This window comes from Pelodiscus sinensis, unplaced genomic scaffold (assembly GCF_049634645.1).
Source record: "Pelodiscus sinensis isolate JC-2024 unplaced genomic scaffold, ASM4963464v1 ctg227, whole genome shotgun sequence".
NCBI lineage: Eukaryota > Metazoa > Chordata > Testudines > Trionychidae > Pelodiscus > Pelodiscus sinensis.
Window position 1 is genome coordinate 22,006 of NW_027465853.1, and position 20,516 is coordinate 42,521.

Here is a 20,516-nt window from a genome sequence, read left to right on the forward strand (position 1 = left end):
AGCTAGGCTAGGCTAGTTTAGGCCCCAAAAATAACAAAGAGAAAATGATTAAGAAAGGTGTAATCAAGTTCCTTATGAGATTTCCTTATAAAGGACACATTCTACTATCTAAAATGAATTCCTGTGAACTGAACTGTACAATTCCTCAGAGAAAGGTAAACAACAGATAACAGCCTAATGGTGGAACTGCTCATACCTGAGCAAAGAAAGCTGTGCTGGTGACTCGCTGGTTTTCTGATGGGGAATTTACCCAGGGAAGGAGGCTCTGTATGATCTCCACTGTTATTAATCCAGATCTTTGCAGAACCCTGGAAGACAAAAGGAACCACTTATGGGGCAGACTGTGCACTTCAAAAGCTTAGCTGCTATGACCATACAACTCTAAAACCTACGCATGGAAGCTCTGTGTTTCTCACCCAGGGCACCCCGCACAAAGCTATACCTGAAAGTTCCCTGTCAGTCACTCTATTTGTTGCCAATCCCTGAGGATGAAGTGCTGTCTCCTAGATCTCTTACCTCACCAGCAAACACATCCCCTCGTGGTGAGTCTGCGGATTTTCAAGAAGCATCCAAGTTTTCTGCTTCCAGAGAGTTCTTATCAGCTTCTCATTCATAGCCTTGAGAAGCACAGCCTCTAATGCTTCAATAGAAAGCCTGGGGGAAAAGAGGCACAGAACTGTAGTAACCAATAGAAAGGCACAGCCTAAGCAGTCAGGAAACCCCAGTTACTTGTCAGGTCTGTTGTTCATTGACAGTTCATCCATTGACAGTATCCTGGGGACCACTGTTTTTGGAAGGACTTAATTCCAGGAGGTATTTCAGTCTCATACATCTCATATTACTAGTGTTGCTATGGACAACATTTTGCAGTCACTTTCTCCTATCTGCAAGGTGTATGGGCACTAGCACAGTACAGTAATATGGAAAAAATACACAACCAGACCCCAAAAGCTGGGACACAGAGAGATTAGTGATCACTAATGGTTATTTTGGGGCCCTATGTCCAGCGAGATGTGACAGGGTGCTGAGAGCTTGTACTTGGGGTCAGCACTCTGGTAACTACTAGTACTAATTAGCTTCCCCAGAGAAAGCCTAATTGGATAGAAATGTACCTGATTGCCTGGCTAGAGTGGGGCTATAGAATCAACAATCCTATTATCCCATTAATAAGGAATCTGCCTAAAGGGACACCCACAGGAGGGAAACAGAGAGCAAAAGAGACAAAATGCTAGAGGCATCTAGATAGACTTATGTGTAGTGCTGGGGAGGAGCCGGTGGTCGTGGTACATGTAGGTCTCAATGACATAGGGAAGGGTAGGAGAGATGTCCTGGAGGCCAAATTTAGGTTGCTAGGAAAGAGACTGAAATCCAGGACCTCTATGGTGGCATTCTTGGAAATGCTTCCAGTTCCACGCGCAGGACCAGGTAGGCAGGCAAAGCTTCAGAGTCTCAATGCGTGGATGAGACAATGGTGTAGGGAAGAGGGGTTTGGATTTATCAAGAACTGGGGACACTTTTGGGAGAGGGGGAGCCTATACAGGAAGGAAACCAGGGTGGAACCAGACTACTGGCACTAAACATTTAAAAGGCTGTAGAGCAGTTTTTAAACTAAGAGATGGGGGAAAGCCGATTGGTGGGGAGATGCAGGGAGACTTCTCTTAGAGGAGAATCCGTTGATAGAGATTCTCTAAGCTGTAGTCAGAAAGAGAGGACAAAGAGACTGAGGCCTGAGGAGGCCTAGATAGTAGTGTTTGTGTTGCCAGAGCTTGGTGGTTTCAGGGAACTGACCTATAGCAAGCACAAACTAGACTTTCTCATATTAAAAGCAGGTGATGGTAAGGTGCCTCATAACCCTGAGAACTCCTGGGGAGTGTCACACAAATGTACTGGGATTCTCTTTGTTTTGCTCCCTTTCTTCTAATTACCTGCAAGGGTTGCCCTCACATAGTTGTTGTCCTTTTCTAAATAACCTCCTTCGGCTGCTCATCCTGGGCAAAGGCATCTTTTGTCCTAGGGTTTGGCTGATCTGCTGCAGGAGAACAGTAAACAACTCCGGGAACAGCTCCTGCACAGTTTTGCTCAACTGCAATGCTGACACCACTTCAAAGATGGCACATGTTGCCTGAAAGGAGAGCATGGTAAAAGAAGAGGTCTCTTCCTAACACTATCACACTCTCTTCCCTTCTGATACCTGCTGGACTAAATTCTCACTCCTGTCACTAACTTGATGAATGACCGAGAGCAATTCACTCCATGTGTGCCTTAGCGTCCCATATCTGTAAAAATGTGTACGACCTATCAAGGCATGTTGTGAGTTGTACAAAACATTTGCAAAGCACTGTAAGAAATCTGATTCAAAGACTTTCTAATTGCCAGATATTATTAAGTGAATCAGCCACATACTCTAAATCTTCCATCTGTTGTTCCACAGAAAGCACAGCTGGAATCCAGGAAACAGTACTTCAGAAAAGAAGTGCCCATATGACAATATTATACCACTCATCTAGCTTTCCATCAGCATGTTTGTCACAAGGCAGAGAAATACATGTCTGTCGTCTAACTTACTGTGAGAGGTTCAGCAGCTGCTAAATGCAGGTCAGTTTCTGTCTCTGAGGTCGTGCTTCCTTCTTGGCTTGTTGGAGTCTTTATTTTTTCTATTAGGACCTTCAGGACTTGAGGGGCGAGCAAGGGATCTGTCCCCAGAGATCTCCACAGCTCAGTGGTGTCACTGCAATTTAACATAAGTTATATGTGACCCCTGGAGACTTTTGTGGCTCTGACTATATGCATCATATTCAAGTAAAGAACAAATTTTCTCCTTGACTATGATCAGGGCTCACCAACCGTGCTGACCAGCGATCTGTGCATGCGCAGATCGTTCTGCGCATGCACAGATCGCCCGAACCCGGCTCTTCCAGGTTACAATCTACACGCCATGGGAGAGTAGATTGTATTATTTATCAAGCCCTGCCTATGATGAGCAAGTTCAGAGTGCTGTCCTCCTTATATGGTCCTCATGTTTTACATATTGAGTTTCTAGTTACAGAACTAAGTTAAGTTACATTTCAGGTTACATTTCTACAGTGCATGACTATTTGGGGATCCTGGAGGTATCCCGAAATAGCTACCCCACATTTACACAAGCAGCCCGTTATTTTGAAATATTTTTCAAAATAATGGGCACACCATTTTGCCATCCCAATAAACTTTGTTGCATGAGGAATAAGGGATAGCTTTAAATAGCACATTATTTCGACATTGGTGCTGTGTAGAAGCGCCACATTTCAAAATAGGCTATGCAAAATATGATACGCAATTTGCAGAGTGCAAATTGTGCATCTTATTTCAAGTTTAGGGTGCTGTATAGACACAACCCTAGTCTTACTGCACCATAACCATTAATGCTAGACTTCAGAAGGAAAGGACACAGAGCTCTAATCACAGTTCCTGTTTTCCTACTTCTCAGTAGATATGGAATCATGAGCATGTGATGCCCAAAGATCTACGGCCTGGGAGACAAGTTGAAGAAAGAAAAATGATCTTCCTACTAACTGGATGTACAACTATGAGAACAAATATTTGTGTCTAGCCCATGACCTCTTCACAAATGGCATTCCCTGGCCTCTATTTGCCAGAATGGGCATGTTCTGTTCACTCCCTATGGGGCACCTGGCATTGGCCACTGTCTGAAGACAGGATCCTGGGCTAGATGGACATTTGGTCTGACCCACTACAGCCGTTCTCATGTTCTTAGATTCCTGCACTGATGACTGATAATTCAGCTAGGGATGTTTGAATGAAATGATAGATATGCTTACCGCCCTGTCTTTAAGTACCAAGAATGACAATTCCATTCCAGCAGCCATACCCTTGCTGATACCAAAAGCCTGGTGCCCTATCCTTGCTAATCAGCCAGGAATTTGGATCTGAAGCTTTCATGCTACCAGAAAACGAACAGTCACTGGCAATTTCCAGGGTGATGTTAGTTCAGGGGTCTGGAGAGGCCAAACTCCACTCCAGTGATGCCAGTAAAGGGAAGTCTTTAGGATGCCAAAGCAACTATTAATTAATGGAAACAGAATGACACTTAATTTCTCCCTGCACCCACCTTGACATGGTCTTGGACCTTTCTGCAGAAAGACCCAAGCTATTAACCTTTAGGAATTATCTCAAACTGTCTGTGGCTTAAATGAAGCCTTACATCTTCCAGTGAAGCTGTGGGATCCATGGTTACCAAAATGAACACTGTAAGGAGCAGTATATACCTGTCCATCGGCAGACGTTTCATGAGGAGGCTGAAGATCACTGCCTCTAGGTGATGGTGACCTAGAATGGACACTGCCTCCACCAGGAACTGCCTCAAGCTACCCTGCTTGATGGTAGGCATATGAATGTATATAATACTCAGGATATCTGGCACCTGGACAGAATAAAACCAGAAAAAATGTCCCTTTTCCATTCTCTCCATTCATTCTGCAGAACCAAAACGTTTATTTAGTCGTTTAGCAATTTGCTGTTCTTGTAGAAAATCCTCCCTTCAAAAAACAAGTATTTAGACATGGCTGCATAGATTTAACCCACAAAAATTATACATATCTCTGCCCATACCTGGCTGCAACACCGGGTTAAGACATGCTGAGGCCCTAAGCTATGTCAAGTTAAAGAGGCCTCATTGCATTTCCAAAAAAACATGTATTATTCTAACAGAAAGGACAATGAAAATAGAAATAATCTATCTATCTATCTATCTATCTATCTATCTATCTATCTATCTATCTATCTATCTATCTATCTATCTATCTATCTATCTATCAGTACATAGGCAAAGAGGCAAGTAAAAACTAGTAATTTTGGGGTATTTTTAGAGACCCCTCATTATCTGAGGCCCTAAGATGTAGTTCACTTAGCTTGTCTCTTGGGGCCGGATATTCTCTTTTTGCATTTTACTCGGAGTCTAATTTTTCCAAGCCTTTCATGGCTGGAAACTGTGACAACAAGATAGACAAATAATCAAGCATCTTCCTTTTCCCTTGGGGTACGGCTACACTAGCTCGTTAGTTTGAGCTAGGTAGAGTAATGAGGGCAAGCAGAGTTGCAAATGAAGCCCAGGATTTAAATATCCCAGGCTTCATTTGCCTGTTCCCGGGTGCTGCCATTTTTAAATCCCCCTTCATCCGAACTCCGTGCCTGCAGCTACACGTGGCACGGAGTAGGTAGTTCTAATTAAAGATCCTAATTCCATGAGGAGTAACTGTAGTTCGAATTAGGATCTTTAATTTGAACTACCTAGTCCATGCCGCATGTAGCCGTGGGCACGGAGTTCGGACTAAGGGGGATTTAAAAATGGTGGCACCAGGGAACATGCAAATGAAGCCCGGGATATTTAAATCTCGGGCTTCATTTGCAAATCCGCTTGCCCTCATTACCCTACCTAGCTCGAACTAACGAGCTAGTGCAGATGTACCATTAGATTATCTCTGTCTTCTGCTGTTGATTCCCCCGTTGCCTGACTCAGGATAGGAACACAGATGGAATTACCTTCCAATCCCAGAGGGAGAAACAGCAAGACTTGTGTTCACTGCAAATGATGGCAAAGACCTGAAAGCCTGCAGGTTAGCCAGAAAAATCTCTCCAGCTTCTATTTTACCTCATCCAGCATGGCACCTCCACACTCCTTCAGGATGATCTTCATCCACAGACCGGCTGCTGTGGCACAGGAGGGGCTAGCAGACAGCATACCATCCAGTATGGCCTCAATAAAATCTGTGGCTTGTTCAGAGGGAAAGTACTTACTAACCACCTGTGGACAGATCAAAAACAGGAAAGATTGCAATGATAGTCGGCTCCAGTACTTTTAAGAAAGGAGGCCTAAGAGCTGTATAGGAAAATAATGTATTCATCAGCAAATTGCTAATTGGGCTCATATCTGGCAAGGCAATTGCAATTAAAATTTTCTCTGTAATCTTTCTAGCTACCACATCACTATTCTACACTAATAATATCAGGTTAGATCTTAGGTTGTACAGTTAGCACAACATTGTATGGGACAAACAGGATGTAAATTTCCAGTTTATATTCTATTATGTACATGACATCTTTTCACAAAATATAAAAATATGCAAAGAGATGCATGCACACAAATATAGGTTCAGGTAAACATACAAGGTGCCAAGACTGGTTTCTTAGCTTGATATCCTGCTCACATATTTTCCCCCTGGATGGATGGATGGATGGATGGATGGATGTGCGCATGCACATGCATGGGTATGTTCATGCAACTGTCTGGAATCTGTTTTTTACATGGCATTCATAGCATATACCTATGAAAAGCATGTTACTAATTACCCATGAATGCCTCACTCCCATAGCTCGCTCCAAGTGTGGAAAGACATCACGAAAGCATAAAACAATCATAGAATCATAGAATACTAGGACTGGAAGGGACCTTGAGAGGTCATCGAGTCCAGTCCCCTGCCCTCATGGCAGGACCAAATACTGTCTAGACCATCCCTGATACACATTTATCTAACCTACTCTTAAATATCTCCACAGATGGAGATTCCACAACCTCCCTGGGCAATTTATTCCAGTGTTTGACTACCCTGACAATTAGGAACTTTTTCCTAATGTCCAATCTAAATCTCCCTTGCTGCAGTTTAAGCCCATTGCTTCTTGTTCTATCCCCATAGGCCGAGATGAACAAGTTTTCTCCCTCCTCCTTATGGCACCCTTTTAGATATCTGAAAACTGCTATCATGTTCCCCCTCGATCTTCTCTTTTCTAAACTAAACAAACCTAATTCCTTCAGCCTTCCCTCATAGGTCATGTTCTCTAGACCTTTCATCATTCTCGTTGCTCTTCTCTGGACCCTCTCCAATTTCTCCACATCTTTCTTGAAATGCGGTGCTCAGAACTGAACACAATACTCCAATTGAGGCCTAACCAGCGCAGAGTAGAGCGGAAGAATGACTTCTCATGTCTTGCTCACAACACCCCTGTTAATGCATCCCAGAATCATGTTTGCTTTCTTTGCAAGGGCATCACACTGCTGACTCATATTCAATTTGTGGTCCACTATAACCCCTAGATCCCTTTCTGCCGTACTCCTTCCCAGACAGTCGCTTCCCATTTTGTATGTATGAAACTGATTGTTCCTTCCTAAGTGGAGAACTTGGCATTTGTCTTAAACTTCATCCTATTTACCTCAGACCATTTCTCCAATTTGTCCATGTCATTTTGAATTATGACCCTATCCTGCAGATTAGTCGCAACCCCTCCCAGCTTGGTATCATCTGCAAACTTAATAAGCGTACTTTCTATACCAATATCTAAATCGTTGATGAAGATATTGAACAAAGCCGGTCCCAGAACAGACCCCTGTGGAACCCCACTTGTTATGCCTTTCCAGCAGGATTGTGAACCATTAATAACTACTCTCTGAGTATGGTTATCCAGCCAGTTATGCACGCAGCTTATAGTAACCCCATCCAAGTTGTATTTGCCTAATTTATTGATAAGAATATCATGTGAGACTGTATCAAATGCCTTACTAAAGTCTAAGTATACTACATTCACCACTTCTCCCTTATCCACAAGACTCGTTATCCTATCAAAGAAAACTATCAGATTGGTTTGACATGATTTGTTCTTTACAAATCCAGGCTGGCTGTTCCCTATCACCTTGCCACTTTCCAAGTGTTTACAGACGATTTCCTTAATTACTTGCTCCATTATATTCCCAGGCACAGAAGTTAAACTAACTGGTCTGTAGTTTCCTGGGTTGTTCTTATTTCCCTTTTTATAGATGGGCACTATATTTGCCCTTTTCCAGTCCTCTGGACAAGGGAAAATGAATGGTGCACAGCCACTAGGACAGTCACCTAGTGTCTGTTACCTTAGCCATTTCACAAGATGCTTGAAACAGAGCCTCAGGGTCTGGAGTTGTTAGTGCCTCACGGAGACATCTCAGCTCCTCCTCTGCTGACCCCAGGTTTGTGCACTGACCTAGGATAGAGAAAAGGAGAAAAAGTATGGCAACATTTAATAAAACTGAACCTCTGATCCATAGATAATCATACAGGAGGATCTATGGGGTATGTTATTACCAGCTCTGTGTGAAATTTTGGCCCCACTAAAGCCAATGATGAAATTCTTGTTGACTTTAATGGAGTCAGAATTTTACCATCAGGCTATGTCTAGACTACATCCCTTTTTCGGAAAAGGGATGTAAATTAGACGTATAGCAATTGCTAATGAAGCGGGGATTTAAATCTCCCCTGCTTCATTAGCATAAAAATGGCTGCAGCTTTTTTCGGCACGGAGCTTTGCTGGAGAAAAGCGCCAGTCTAGATGCTGATCTTGCGGAAAATTAAGCCTTTTCCGAAAGATCCCTTATCCCTCCGAAAAAGGGATGTAGTTTAGACGTAGCCCCTATGTCTGAAAGTTAACGGTAATGGCATGTGATTCATTGTGATTCATACAGGATTAAACAGGCACTGTATTCTGTGTGGAGCATCTTTCTCTGTATATCTGGTTTCAGTAGCCACTCTGCTCTCAGTATTTAAATCTAATCTCATAGTCAAGCACAACTCATGTAGATTGATCTGAGGTTCTGATTTGGAGGAGAATCCCTCCACTGAACTCTCATTGTAAAAGAGATGGGGCTGACCAAAAGCTTAGGTAGGAAACTTCACTCACTTCTAAATCATGAACTGTCTCTTTAAGGGAAAGCTGTCCTGCTCTGTCATCTCCCTCTCCCCACCCCACTCTGCAGAGGGGGGGCATATGGGCATATGGCGGGGGAGAGAGTGTGTGTGAGACAATGTGTGTGTGTGTGTGTGTGTGTGTGTGTGAGAGAGAGAGAGAGAGAGAGAGAGGGACATGCTGGCTGCCAGAGAAATCTTAGCAACAGTGCACTGCCTCTTTAGATAGGCACTCCATTACTCACCATACTTCAGACTGGAGCAGCACTATTGTATGTGTTCCTCTCCCCAAACTCTGCTCTGCAGAGATGATGACAGGGGCAAAGGGGTCACCCTGACTTCTGCACGTCTCCCTGCTCACCTCCTCTCCACACACCACTAGCAGCAGATAGGATGGAGCAAGGTCGGAGAGGGGCAGCTGAACACATGCTGCTGGCATGCTTGCTAATCAGCTGAGCGCTCCAGACAGAAATTCTGGGGAGAAGAGCAGATCTGGCCTGTGTGCTATATTTTGTCCACCCTCTAATATTTGCAGATTATTTATTATTTGTGCAGTTCTCTTCCAGCAATGTACTTACAAGGCCCCAATCATTCTGTTATATAAGTGTCGCTAACAAGACAGAAAGAATTACAGATGGAAAAAATGGTCATTACAACAATGAAAGAAAGTGAAGGGTTACTTACACCTGCTCATGGTCTCCTCACCTTGTATATTGAGCAGACAGTTGATACAGTCAACCACCCACTGACGCGATGAGGTAATTGAAGCACAGGTATATGGTGCTAATAGCCCAATCAGAGATCCAAAGTGATCAAAAGTTTCCTGAGGCTAATTAAAAAAGAATGAAGAATGAAAGTTCTCCGGCTATACTGGACATTATTTGCCTTCCTTATTGTGAACTCCATTACTGTACCTGGGTACGGCACATTGGAAAACATAATCCTTGTTGTACATGCAAATTGATGGGGTCTAAATTAGCTGTAGCACTCAAGAAAAATCTCAGAGTCATTGTGGATAGTCCTCTAAAAACATCTGTTCAACACGCAGCTGCAGTTAAAAATGCTAATGGTATGTTAGGAACCACTAGGAAAAGGGATGAATAATAATACGATAAATATCATCATGCCACTGTTTCAAATCCATGGTACACCCACACCTTGAATACTGCAAGCAATTGTAGTCCTCCAACTTAAATAAAGGTAGGTTATAATTGGAAAAAGTTCAGAGAAAAGCAACAAAAATGATATGGGATATGGGACAACTCATACAAGGAGAAGTTAAAAGGACTGGGACCATTCATCTTAGAAAAGAGATGCTTACAGGGGGGTATGATAGAGCCATATAAGATGATCAGAGATGCATGATATGGGTGTCCCTATATCTCTGACTGCCTGGGGCTGGGACTGGACAACAGGGGAGAGATCACTCAACAATTGCCTTGTTCTGTTTGTTCCCTCTGATGCATATAACACCCACCACTGTCAGAAGACAGGCTACATGAACCATTTGTCTGGGGGATCCAGAATGGCCATTTATTTTTTATGTTCTTATCTGATTAAATAGAAATAGAAATTCAACTTTAACAGCCTGAGAGTATAAGAATGCATCTATGACACTGACACAGCCAACCTATGTGTGACCCACAATAACTTAACAAGCGGCACTGCAATTGTATCAAGACAAGTCACTTATATGTTATTTCAAAGGGTGTGTCTAGACTACTGAGTTTTGTCGACAAAAATGGACTTTTGTCGACAAAACTATACCTGCGTCTACACTACCGCTGAGTTCTGTCAACATAACGTCGACAGAACTCAGCAGTTTTGTCGATGCTGGTAAACCTCATTTTACGAGGCATAACACCATCTGTCGACAGAGTTCTGTCGACAGAAGGTGTTATTGCATGTAGGCTTGTGTCTAGACTACAGGGTTTTGTCGACAAAGCAGCTTGCTTTGTCGACAGAACTGAATGTGTCTAGACGCTCTTTGTCGACAGAAGTTTTGTCGACAGATACTGTCGACAAAACTTCTGTCGACAAAACCCTGTAGTCTAGACGTACCCAAAGAAAAGTCCTAGACTAGCGATCACCAACATCATGCATTTTGGTAATAGATATGAAAGGTAGATGTTATGTATTATTGTCTGTATTTATATCTTGCTAGAAGTTTAACATAACGAAATTAGCTTGTAGATTCCAATTCCTTTTCATGTCTTAATTGCCTTAATTATATGCAACTGTCTTCAGTTAACCTTAAGATCAAAGATATAAGATAGTACAAGAAAATATTTTTTACATTGCCTTCAGCTTAACTATCTGTGTTGTAATGGAAGACCACGATCGGCTAATTACCTTATGTGAATGACCATCACCCATTTACCAGTGTATGCATAGGAAATAGAAAATTAACTTCAAAACAAAGTACGACAGGAGATCTGCATAGAATCATAGAATCATAGAATAATAGGACTGGAAGGGACCTCGAGAGGTCATCGAGTCCAGCCCCCCGCCCTCAAGGCAGGATCAAGCTCCGTCTACACCATCCCTGACAGATGTCTATCTAACCTGTTCTTAAATATCTCCAGAGAGGGAGATTCCACCACCTCCCTTGGCAATTTATTCCAATATTTGACCACCCTGACAGTTAGGAATTTTTTCCTAATGTCCAATCTAAACCTCCCCTGCTGCACTTTAAGCCCATTACTCCTTGTCCTGTCCTCAGAAACCAAGAGGAACAAATTTTCGCCTTCCTCCTTGTGACACCCTTTTAGATATTTGAAAACCGCTATCATGTCCCCCCTTAATCTTCTTTTTTCCAAACTAAACAAGCCCAGTTCATGAAGCCTGGCTTCGTAGGTCATGTTCTCTAATCCTTTAATCATTCTTGTCGCTCTTCTCTGTACCCTTTCCAATTTCTCCACATCTTTCTTGAAATGTGGCGCCCAGAACTGGACACAGTACTCCAGCTGAGGCCTAACTAGTGCAGAATAGAGCGGCAGAATGACTTCACGAGTTTTGCTTACAACACACCTGTTGATACAACCTAGAATCATATTTGCTTTTTTTGCAACAGCATCACACTGTTGACTCATATTCAACTTGTGGTCCACTATGACCCCTAGATCCCTTTCCGCCATGCTCCTTCCTAGACAGTCGCTTCCCATCTTGTATGTATGGAACTGATTGTTCCTTCCTAAGTGGAGCACTCTGCATTTCTCCTTATTAAACCTCATCCTGTTTACCTCTGACCATTTCTCTAACTTGCTAAGGTCATTTTGAATTATGTCCCTATCCTCCAAAGAAGTTGCAACCCCACCCAGTTTGGTATCATCTGCAAACTTAATAAGAGTACTCTCTATCCCAATATCTACATCATTGATGAAGATATTGAATAGTACGGGTCCCAAAACAGACCCTTGAGGAACTCCACTTGTTATCCCTTTCCAGCAGGATTTAGAACCGTTAACAACAACTCTCTGACTACGGTTATCCAGCCAATTATGCACCCACCTTATCGTGGCCCTATCTAAGTTATATTTGCCTAGTTTATCAATAAGAATATCATGCGAGACCGTATCAAATGCCTTACTAAAGTCTAGGTATATGACATCCACCGCTTCTCCCTTATCCACAAGGCTCGTTATCTTTTCAAAGAAAGCTATCAGATTAGTTTGGCATGACTTGTTCTTCACAAACCCATGCTGGCTATTCCCTATCACTTTATTACTTTCCAAGTGTTTGCATACGATTTCCTTAATTACCTGCTCCATTATCTTCCCTGGGACAGACGTTAAACTGACCGGTCTATAATTTCCTGGGTTGTTCTTATTCCCCTTTTTATAGATGGGCACAATATTTGCCCTTTTCCAGTCTTCTGGAATCTCCCCTGTCTGCCATGATTTTTCAAAGATCATAGCTAAAGGCTCAGATACCTCCTCTATCAGCTCCTTGAGTATCCTGGGATGCATTTCATCAGGACCTGGTGACTTGCTGACATCTAACTTTCCTAAGTGATTTTTAACTTGTTCTTTGTGTATCCTATCTTCTAAACTTACCCTCTCTCTGCTTGTATTCACTACGTTAGGCACACCTCCAGACTTCTCGGTGAAGACCGAAACAAAGAAGTCATTGAGCATCTCCGCCATTTCCAAGTTCCCTGTTACTGCTTCTCCCTCCTCGCTAAGCAGTGGGCCTACCCTGTCCTTGGTCTTCCTCTTGCTTTTAATGTATTTATAAAAGGTCTTCTTGTTTCCCTTTATGCCTGTAGCTAGTTTGATCTCATTTTGTGCCTTTGCCTTTCTAATCTTGCCCCTGCATTCCCGTGTTGCTTGCCTATATTCATCCTTTGTTAGTTGTCCTAGTTTCCATTTTTTATATGACTCCTTTTTTATTTTGAGATCATGCAAGATCTCCTTATTAAGCCAAGCTGGTCTTTTGCCATATTTTCTATCTTTCCTACACAGCGGAATTGTTTGCTTTTGGGCCCTTAACAACGTCCCTTTGAAATACTTCCAACTCTCCTCAGTTGTTTTTCCCTTCAGTCTTGCTTCCCATGGGACCTTACCTACAAGTTCTCTGAGCTTATCAAAATCTGCCTTCCTGAAATCCATTACCTCAATTGTGCTGGTCTCCCTTCTACCTTTCCTTAAGATCATGAACTCTATTATTTCGTGATCACTGTCCCCTATACTGTCTTCCACTTTCAAGTTCTCAACTATCTCAGGGAGAGATCCTGCTTCGACAATTTCTGTGAGGAGGCTTGCCAACCGGCTAGAATAGCTATAAAAGACAAGTTATGGGACTGATCTTCTCTCTCCAGTCTGCTTAAACTTTGAACAGGGGACGTGTAAGCCATAGGACATAGATCTTTCAAATAATTATTTGGAATAGTCTGGGAAACGCATGGAAAAACTAACAGCCTTTGCATCTAAACTGGCTTTGGATGTTGACCGGTTAGCATGATTCCAGAGAGACTTTTACACGCCAGCCGTTTATTCCACCATGGTTGTGATCCTGAACTATGAAAAGTGAAAGTCATTTTAACAAATATCTATCACTTAACCATTTGTAACTCTCTTCTTTTTCCTTTTAACAACAAATCTGATATTCCGTTATTAAGGATTGGCTGATATTTAGGGAAGAGCTGTGATTCATATTAACCTAAGGATAAGTGTCTAGTCCTTTGTGATTGGTGATTATATTAGACTTAGTTGTCTAGATGGGAACCAAGGTCTGGAATGCCTAAAAGGTACTATTGTTTGGTATTTTGTTAACCAGAGTAGAAGCTCTTTCTTACTGGTTTGGTGAATCTAATTATAAAATCACTAGTCTGGGGAACTGCCTGCCCTGTTTCTTACAGTCTGGCCTGAGTGCTGTCACAGCACTATTATGGAAACCTTTCTCTTATGGAAGCAGAGGGATCTTAGTCACTTTGAGGCCCCAGCTGCAGGCCTAGTAGAATTTCTCATGCATTCACGTTGAATGTCAGATTTGATATAATCGGGGAAGTCAGCTCAAGGAAGAGTAGAACTATACTCACTGTGCTCTTAACTATCTCCTGATAGGCAGTTAGCAGCCAGACACTGGCCTGCAAGGCCCTTTCTCTCTCCCACTCCTTCCCTGAACTGAGCCAGGTCTCTAGTAGCTGTTGGCAAAGCAGGAGAATGGACAAAGTTAGTACCAGAAAATCCCTCCCAAAGGTTTCTTTTAAATAGGTTTGATTGTCACTAAAATCCCTCTCCAAAGCATTTAACTTCCATATAGCAAAAGATTTATATGTCTCCAAAAAGAGACCCTTGTATCTACAAGTCCCAGGGACCAGATTCACCTCTGGTGTACGTAACTCCATCAAAGCCAAAGGAGTTACATGAGAGATGAGTCTGGCTCTGTGTATGTGAGGGCTTCTGTAGACTGTCTGATTTCAATGGGACACATTCCCACTTACTTCAGGAAAAAATTGATGCTTTCTCCCTAAAATTCACCCGCTGCGGAAAATTCCTCCACAACAGAAGCTTGAGCATCATCCCTGCTATAACACAAGAAACAATTATCACCCTGGTCCTATGGGCTACTCACATGAAACATTTCCTGGAACCAGTCTGGGGTTGGTTCTTCCTCAAGCAGGATCTTCATTAGCTCACTAAGGGCTTCTAAGGAGCACTCATACAGCAACTGAAACCAGAAGAGAAGGAGCGAGGCTCAACACCAGATAATTTCTGCGGGAGGTGGAGGTGAAGTTAGCCATGACTTTGCAGGGAGGCCATGTGTGGCTGCTATCACCCAGTGCTTGCTGGGCAGAGATCTCAGTGGAGTCTGCCAGAGGGGAATTGGTGTCATATACCTCTATGTGCAGAGTATCCTCTAGTTTCTTGCCTTCCTCTTTCATCTTCTCCAAGGGAGGAAGGGGAAATACACTTTTGAAAGACAGATCAAGGATCTCACGGTTTTCCTCCAGGGTCAGAGATGGTTTGAGTTTGCTGTCAGAAGACAGAAAGAGAAGTCACGTGTTAGATTCAATACCATAGCCAAGTAAAAAATGGGTTAAATGAATAAAGATTATCCCAATCTAGAACCCCAAATGCAAACAGCCCTTCACTTTGCAGCTGTGCACCTCTTTGTACCTCTGTTAATTATTTGCTCATCTAGAAGTAAAGCTAAAACTTCAATTCCCTTTTTAGAGAAATCCACCAGCTTCCTTCCCCCTGCCAGCAGCCAGACACCTCCATCCCCACCTGAACTCTTCTCCGTAGTATGGCATGCCCCACAACCTCCACTCTTGTGCCTTTCAAGCACAAATCTCCAAACAGACATGACGCATTCAAACCCTCAAAACAAAAACACCATGTGAGCATCAGCCTGCTCCCAACCTGACACTCATGAATTAACAAATGAGAAGACATCACAATGCCAAGAAATCTGGCATAGAATATCCTACCACAGCTGTCCAATCGCAAACATTGCCTTGTAACGAACTGGAGACACCAGGGAATCCAATGGTTCCTTTTTAATGAAGTCCTGAAATGCATGAACAGAGACATAAAAATAGGAAGTGGGTTTGAAAGGCAGAGAAGCCTCCCCCTCTCCTTCTGAAACAGGGCTTTATGCCAGACCTGTAAGAAACAGACACTGTTTCAGTGGCTCTCTGCCTCAGAAATGGACCGTAGAGTCATCTGCTATACACAGGTCAGCAAGCTGTATCCTGGTAACTCATCAGACACTATCCATTCCTTCCAGTTACAGCCCACAATATGCCAGCATCCCGGCCAAGCACAGTGGACCCAACATTCTGGGTGCCAGGCAGGTAAATCATGACACTGCAGTAGTATAGCTACAGCCAATGGAAAGAATAACATCTACCTGGACAATCAGTCTCATTACATAATAACAAAATCCCTTGTAGCTCAGGCTTCAAAGTTCCTAATCACTCACCATCATGTAAGCAAGGAGCTCCAGTTTGTAAGAGAATTCAAATGCCTGGGAGTCTCCAGTCTTCAAAACTGCACAGCTAATCTCTGTTGCATTCTGGATGAGGGTTAATTTCAGGTACATGTCCTACATTTCCAGGAAAAACAAGAGGATGTGGGTGAGAAACTGAGAGAATCAGATTCCAGAAGAGTAGAAATTAGATCTAGACTCAGGACAAGTGTCTGCAGACCCCAGAAGACAGAGAACCCCAGCTCTACACCCATCTCAGAAAAAGAAAAGGCCCAGGTTGATCAAGTAAACTCAGGTCCATTTACACAGAGTAGTCATGACTCCTGCTTGATGTGGGAGGGAAAACAAATCTTATGCAATTTAAACAAGAAACTTGTGCATAGTAAATGCACAAGATACGAGGGCAGATTATTTAGAATTTACCTTGTTCGTAACATTGATCCCCAACACCTGAAAAACAAAATGTAAAACCGCTACTAGCAATTTCTATTGTGCCACATTATTCACATTCTACAAATATCCTGGTTAATGAATATGAAGTAGAGAGAAATCACTATTACTGAATCTTCCAAAAAAGCAGGAAATGTGCCCAGTCTGGGTGTGTTGCAGTGGACAATATCAGGGGCCATAGTTCTTAATATTTGTATTTGTGAACTACTGGAAAATGTCAGCTTGGTTCATTTGTGATCAACTTCTTTTGACAATGAGAGTCTCAGGCTAAGTCTAGACTACAAAGTCTGAAAAAGATACGCAAAGTCTGTATCTTTCTCTGCTTTTCTTTCAAAAAAGGCTTTTTCGAAATTTGGAAAAACCTGCTCTTTCAAGCCATCCCTTCCTTCCTCATAAATCAAGGTTTACAGGGATGGTGAAAGAACGCATCCACTTTTCCAAAAAGTGGATGCGGCATTACTTTTCTGGGATACCTCTGGTATCCCGGAAAAGTACTGCAGCCTAGACATAGCCTTAGACAGAGTAGACTGGAATGGCAAAGTGATGTGGAGAGATTAGAACTATGCACTGAGACCAGAATCAGGGCTGGCAAGTGGACAGCCATATATCTAAGGAGCAGAAATAATGAGCAGGCAGACAAATAGGAAGACAGATATGGGGAAAGGGAAGTAGATAGTCCAAGAAACAGTGATAGCAAATAAACTAAATACAAGCTAGCATTATTCTCCCTTGAGTAGCAAGAGGTAGAGCTAGATACTCATACATATTAAGGAAATTAAGGTGCATCGACAGGTCACCCTTACCTCGAAATAGCTTATTTTGAAATTTGGCATTGTCTACACAGCAACAAATTTTGAAATGAAGCACTATTCCAAAAAGTCCCTTAACCCTCGTGGAACAAGGTTTACAGGGATGTTGGGATAGTGAGCCCGTTAGATTTCAAAATAACGGGCGCACTCAAAAGATGCGGAATAGCTATTTCGGGATACTTCTGATACCCTGAAATAGGTTCACAGTGTAAACATAGCCTTAGAGTGTTATACTGCACAACCTGAGTGTGACTGCATCTGAAATACTATGTAACTGTGACCGAGAGAATTTCAGAAGAACACAGAAAAACTAGAGAAAATACAAACAACAGCAACAAATAAGATATTTGTTACAGCTCACACTCCATCCATGAAGGTTTTAGATTTGATGCACATGACAAACGGTTGTTCAAAGGAGATTTTTAGAAAAATAAGCCCTCTCTTAGTAAACTCAGGTCCAGTGGAGGCACTGATCTAACTTCAGAGTAATATCCCCAACACTTATGCAAAAACTCTTACTTGGCAACCGGTTCTATAATGGTGTAGGATGTTCTCTGTGATGTCTGCCTCCACCCGAGACAGAAGTTGCTCTTTTGGAGCATGCATAGCCACTTTGCTGTATGTCAGCATCAGCGTGCTGCGGGTCTTGGCTCTTTTCCCATAATGGTAGTCCTGGACAATTGGAAATGTCACAAGAGACAATTACTTCTGATTCATTTTGCCTTGAAATTCTGATCTGTTGCTGACTGAGGAATTGCTTTTGGCAGTGATAATAGCTTGTACTTGAAAAATGTATTTAAGCAAAACCATAACTGCGTGAGGCAGAGAGGTATTGGTGTCTCAAACATACTGATTGGATAATTCTGACACAGAGAGCCCAAAGTTTTGACCCTACCCCAGTGAAATAAATGGGAGATTTGTCATTGACACTGATAGGCACAGAATTAGGTGCTAAATGATATGCCTAAATCTGCACAGTGAGTAAACAGCAAATCTGGCAATGGTGGCCAAGAGACCTAATATGCTGTTTTATCCTCTGAATAAATGGTTCTCAACCAAAGGTACGCAGAAGTTTTCGAGGGGGACAGATCAGATCATTTCGATATTTGCCTAGTTTTAGAGCAGACTACCTAAAAAGCACTAGCAAAGTTACAAACTAAAATTTCATACACACAATGACCTATTTACACTGCTCTATATACTGCACACTGAAATGTAAGGAACATATTTATATTTAAATTAATTTATTTTAATTGGTATGGCATATGACAATGGGAAATTAAGCAATTTTTCAGTAATAGTGTGTTGTAACACTTTTTTGTATTTTTATGCCTGATTTTCTAAGAAAGAAGGTTTAAAATGAGGTGAAACTTGGGGCACACTAGACAAATCAGATTTCTAAAATGGGTATATTAGTGTGGAAAGTTTTAGAACCGCTGCTCTAGAGCACAGGGTCCATAACAGTTGTCCAGAGAGCAGGTTGGTTAGTCACATGTTGCTTGCAACACCTCCTCCTTTACAGCTACTAACCTGGATTTAAAAAACAGCTACAAATACATTCAACACTTTTCCATATAATTAACTGGTATAGTTCCTACACACTGTGCATAGGAGAGGCATTCAAGCCATGAAACATCAGATGCTAAAAATCAGTTGAGAGAACCATGGATCCAGACTGTGCTCCTCTCTACTTAAATGTAAGCATCACACAGAGCACATCCATTGGGGGACAGTGTTAGCTGACCAATGAGACTCTACCGGGGGCAGGAGATACTGTCTCTAGTTTAGAGGGAGAGGAAGTTTGAGAGAACCCCCTGGCTCCTTTACCTTCAGGCGACCAATAAACCCAGAAATCTTAACTTTGTTCATTGCTGCCCCAAACTCCTGAAGTATGTTCAAGATGAGGTCCAAGTGGCTCTCGGCAGAGAATGCAAGGATGGAAATGACTCCCTGTTACTCAAGAAAAATATTGGTTAGTGAATCTGACCAGGTGCCCAATAGACCCCACAAGGCAATTCCTTTCACCCAAAGTAGTGTAAAGTGCCAATGGGAGGGGGGAGCAAAGGGTGAGTGAAATAGCAACAAAGAGGACATGAAGCAAAATGGCATCTGTCCCAGGACAACTGAGAGCTGAGTTGCCCAGGGGACATTCAGAGGGTACATGATAAGGTAGGGAGAGGGACAGGGTCCTTACCAGTCTATCAGGGGCTTCCATGTAATCTGCTGTCTTCAGAAACTTCTGAATCTGTGATTTAATATGGACCAGGTCCTGACAAACTGCCAAGCAAATTCCTAGTGCCTTATACAGGAAACACTGAAAGAAAGAGGCCAGCATTGAGATATCAAGAATACCACATGCTTGTCAGTATAGAACCAACCCAGCAACACACACTGACACAGGAAAAAACAACCGAGCCAAGACCAAGCACCCCTGCTGCAGACTCATCCCATCATCTTCCGCCACCCAGTTAGGGAACAATTCAGTACCAATAGTTGCTCCAAGCAAATGCCAGGAGGGGAAGAGCAGGGAACAAGCAAACACAAATTTTATACACAAAAAAAACCAATGAAGCCGAGAGAAGTCTCATGCAGCCCTCCAACAAGAATTCCAAGTGCAATTAACTAGAAACTAAACCTTAACAGAGAACAAACCTTCTCTTTGGAGGGGCTGGCATAGCTGGCCATCTGCTGGCTCAACTCAAAGCTTAGCTGGCTGCTCCAGGCATTGTCATTTATCTGCTCCAGAGATGTTCTGAGGAACTGTGTGTAAAACAAGAGCTGGTTTATTGAAAGAATTTTTGGTTGGGGCTTGAGAGTTTTTTCCCTTCCTTGTTCTCTGTTGTAACCATTCCAATATTCAGGTGTCATAGGAAGATTATTTCCCTATTGAGAACTATGAGCATTGACCACCCAGACTTCCTCTGCCGGTTGTTCTTTAACCTTTGCCTTATGATTCTGCTCAGTCCCCAAACTCAGATGCACAGCAAATTGGAGAATGAGATCTGACCATTGATTTTATAGCAGACAGAGGATAGGTCTAGTGAACTTTGATCTATGGGCCATCATTAACAAAGAGCCAAGCACCTTCTCTGAAGTGCTACAGACTCTTCGTAACACTTTC

The 20,516-nt window shown here is 42.5% G+C and overlaps 1 protein-coding gene across 1 annotated transcript; it reads right to left on the reverse strand.

Moving 5' to 3' along the window:
• Positions 1–2,556: 2,556 nt before the first annotated feature.
• Positions 2,557–20,263, reverse strand: LOC142823899 (maestro heat-like repeat-containing protein family member 2B). The gene is made up of 15 exons (XM_075915649.1): positions 20,048–20,263; positions 19,590–19,709; positions 19,223–19,345; positions 17,915–18,067; positions 16,560–16,586; positions 16,131–16,253; positions 15,637–15,716; positions 15,043–15,178; positions 14,778–14,873; positions 14,242–14,346; positions 9,408–9,531; positions 7,895–8,004; positions 5,648–5,800; positions 4,266–4,420; positions 2,557–2,728 (listed from the first exon to the last, which is right to left on the reverse strand). Exons 1-15 carry the CDS (start codon positions 20,261–20,263, stop codon positions 2,557–2,559), a joined length of 1,893 nt encoding a protein of 630 aa, XP_075771764.1.
• Positions 20,264–20,516: the final 253 nt, after the last annotated feature.

Coding starts and splice junctions, on each gene's coding strand:
- LOC142823899 (XM_075915649.1), bottom strand. CDS start 20,263: ATGACACCTGAATATTGGAATGGTTACAACAGAGAACAAGGAAGGGAA. Junction 15,717..16,130: donor AGCTCCTTGCTTACATGATG/GTGAGTGATTAG, acceptor CATGCATTTCAG/GACTTCATTAAAAAGGAACC. Junction 2,729..4,265: donor AAACGTCTGCCGATGGACAG/GTATATACTGCT, acceptor GTTAAATTGCAG/TGACACCACTGAGCTGTGGA.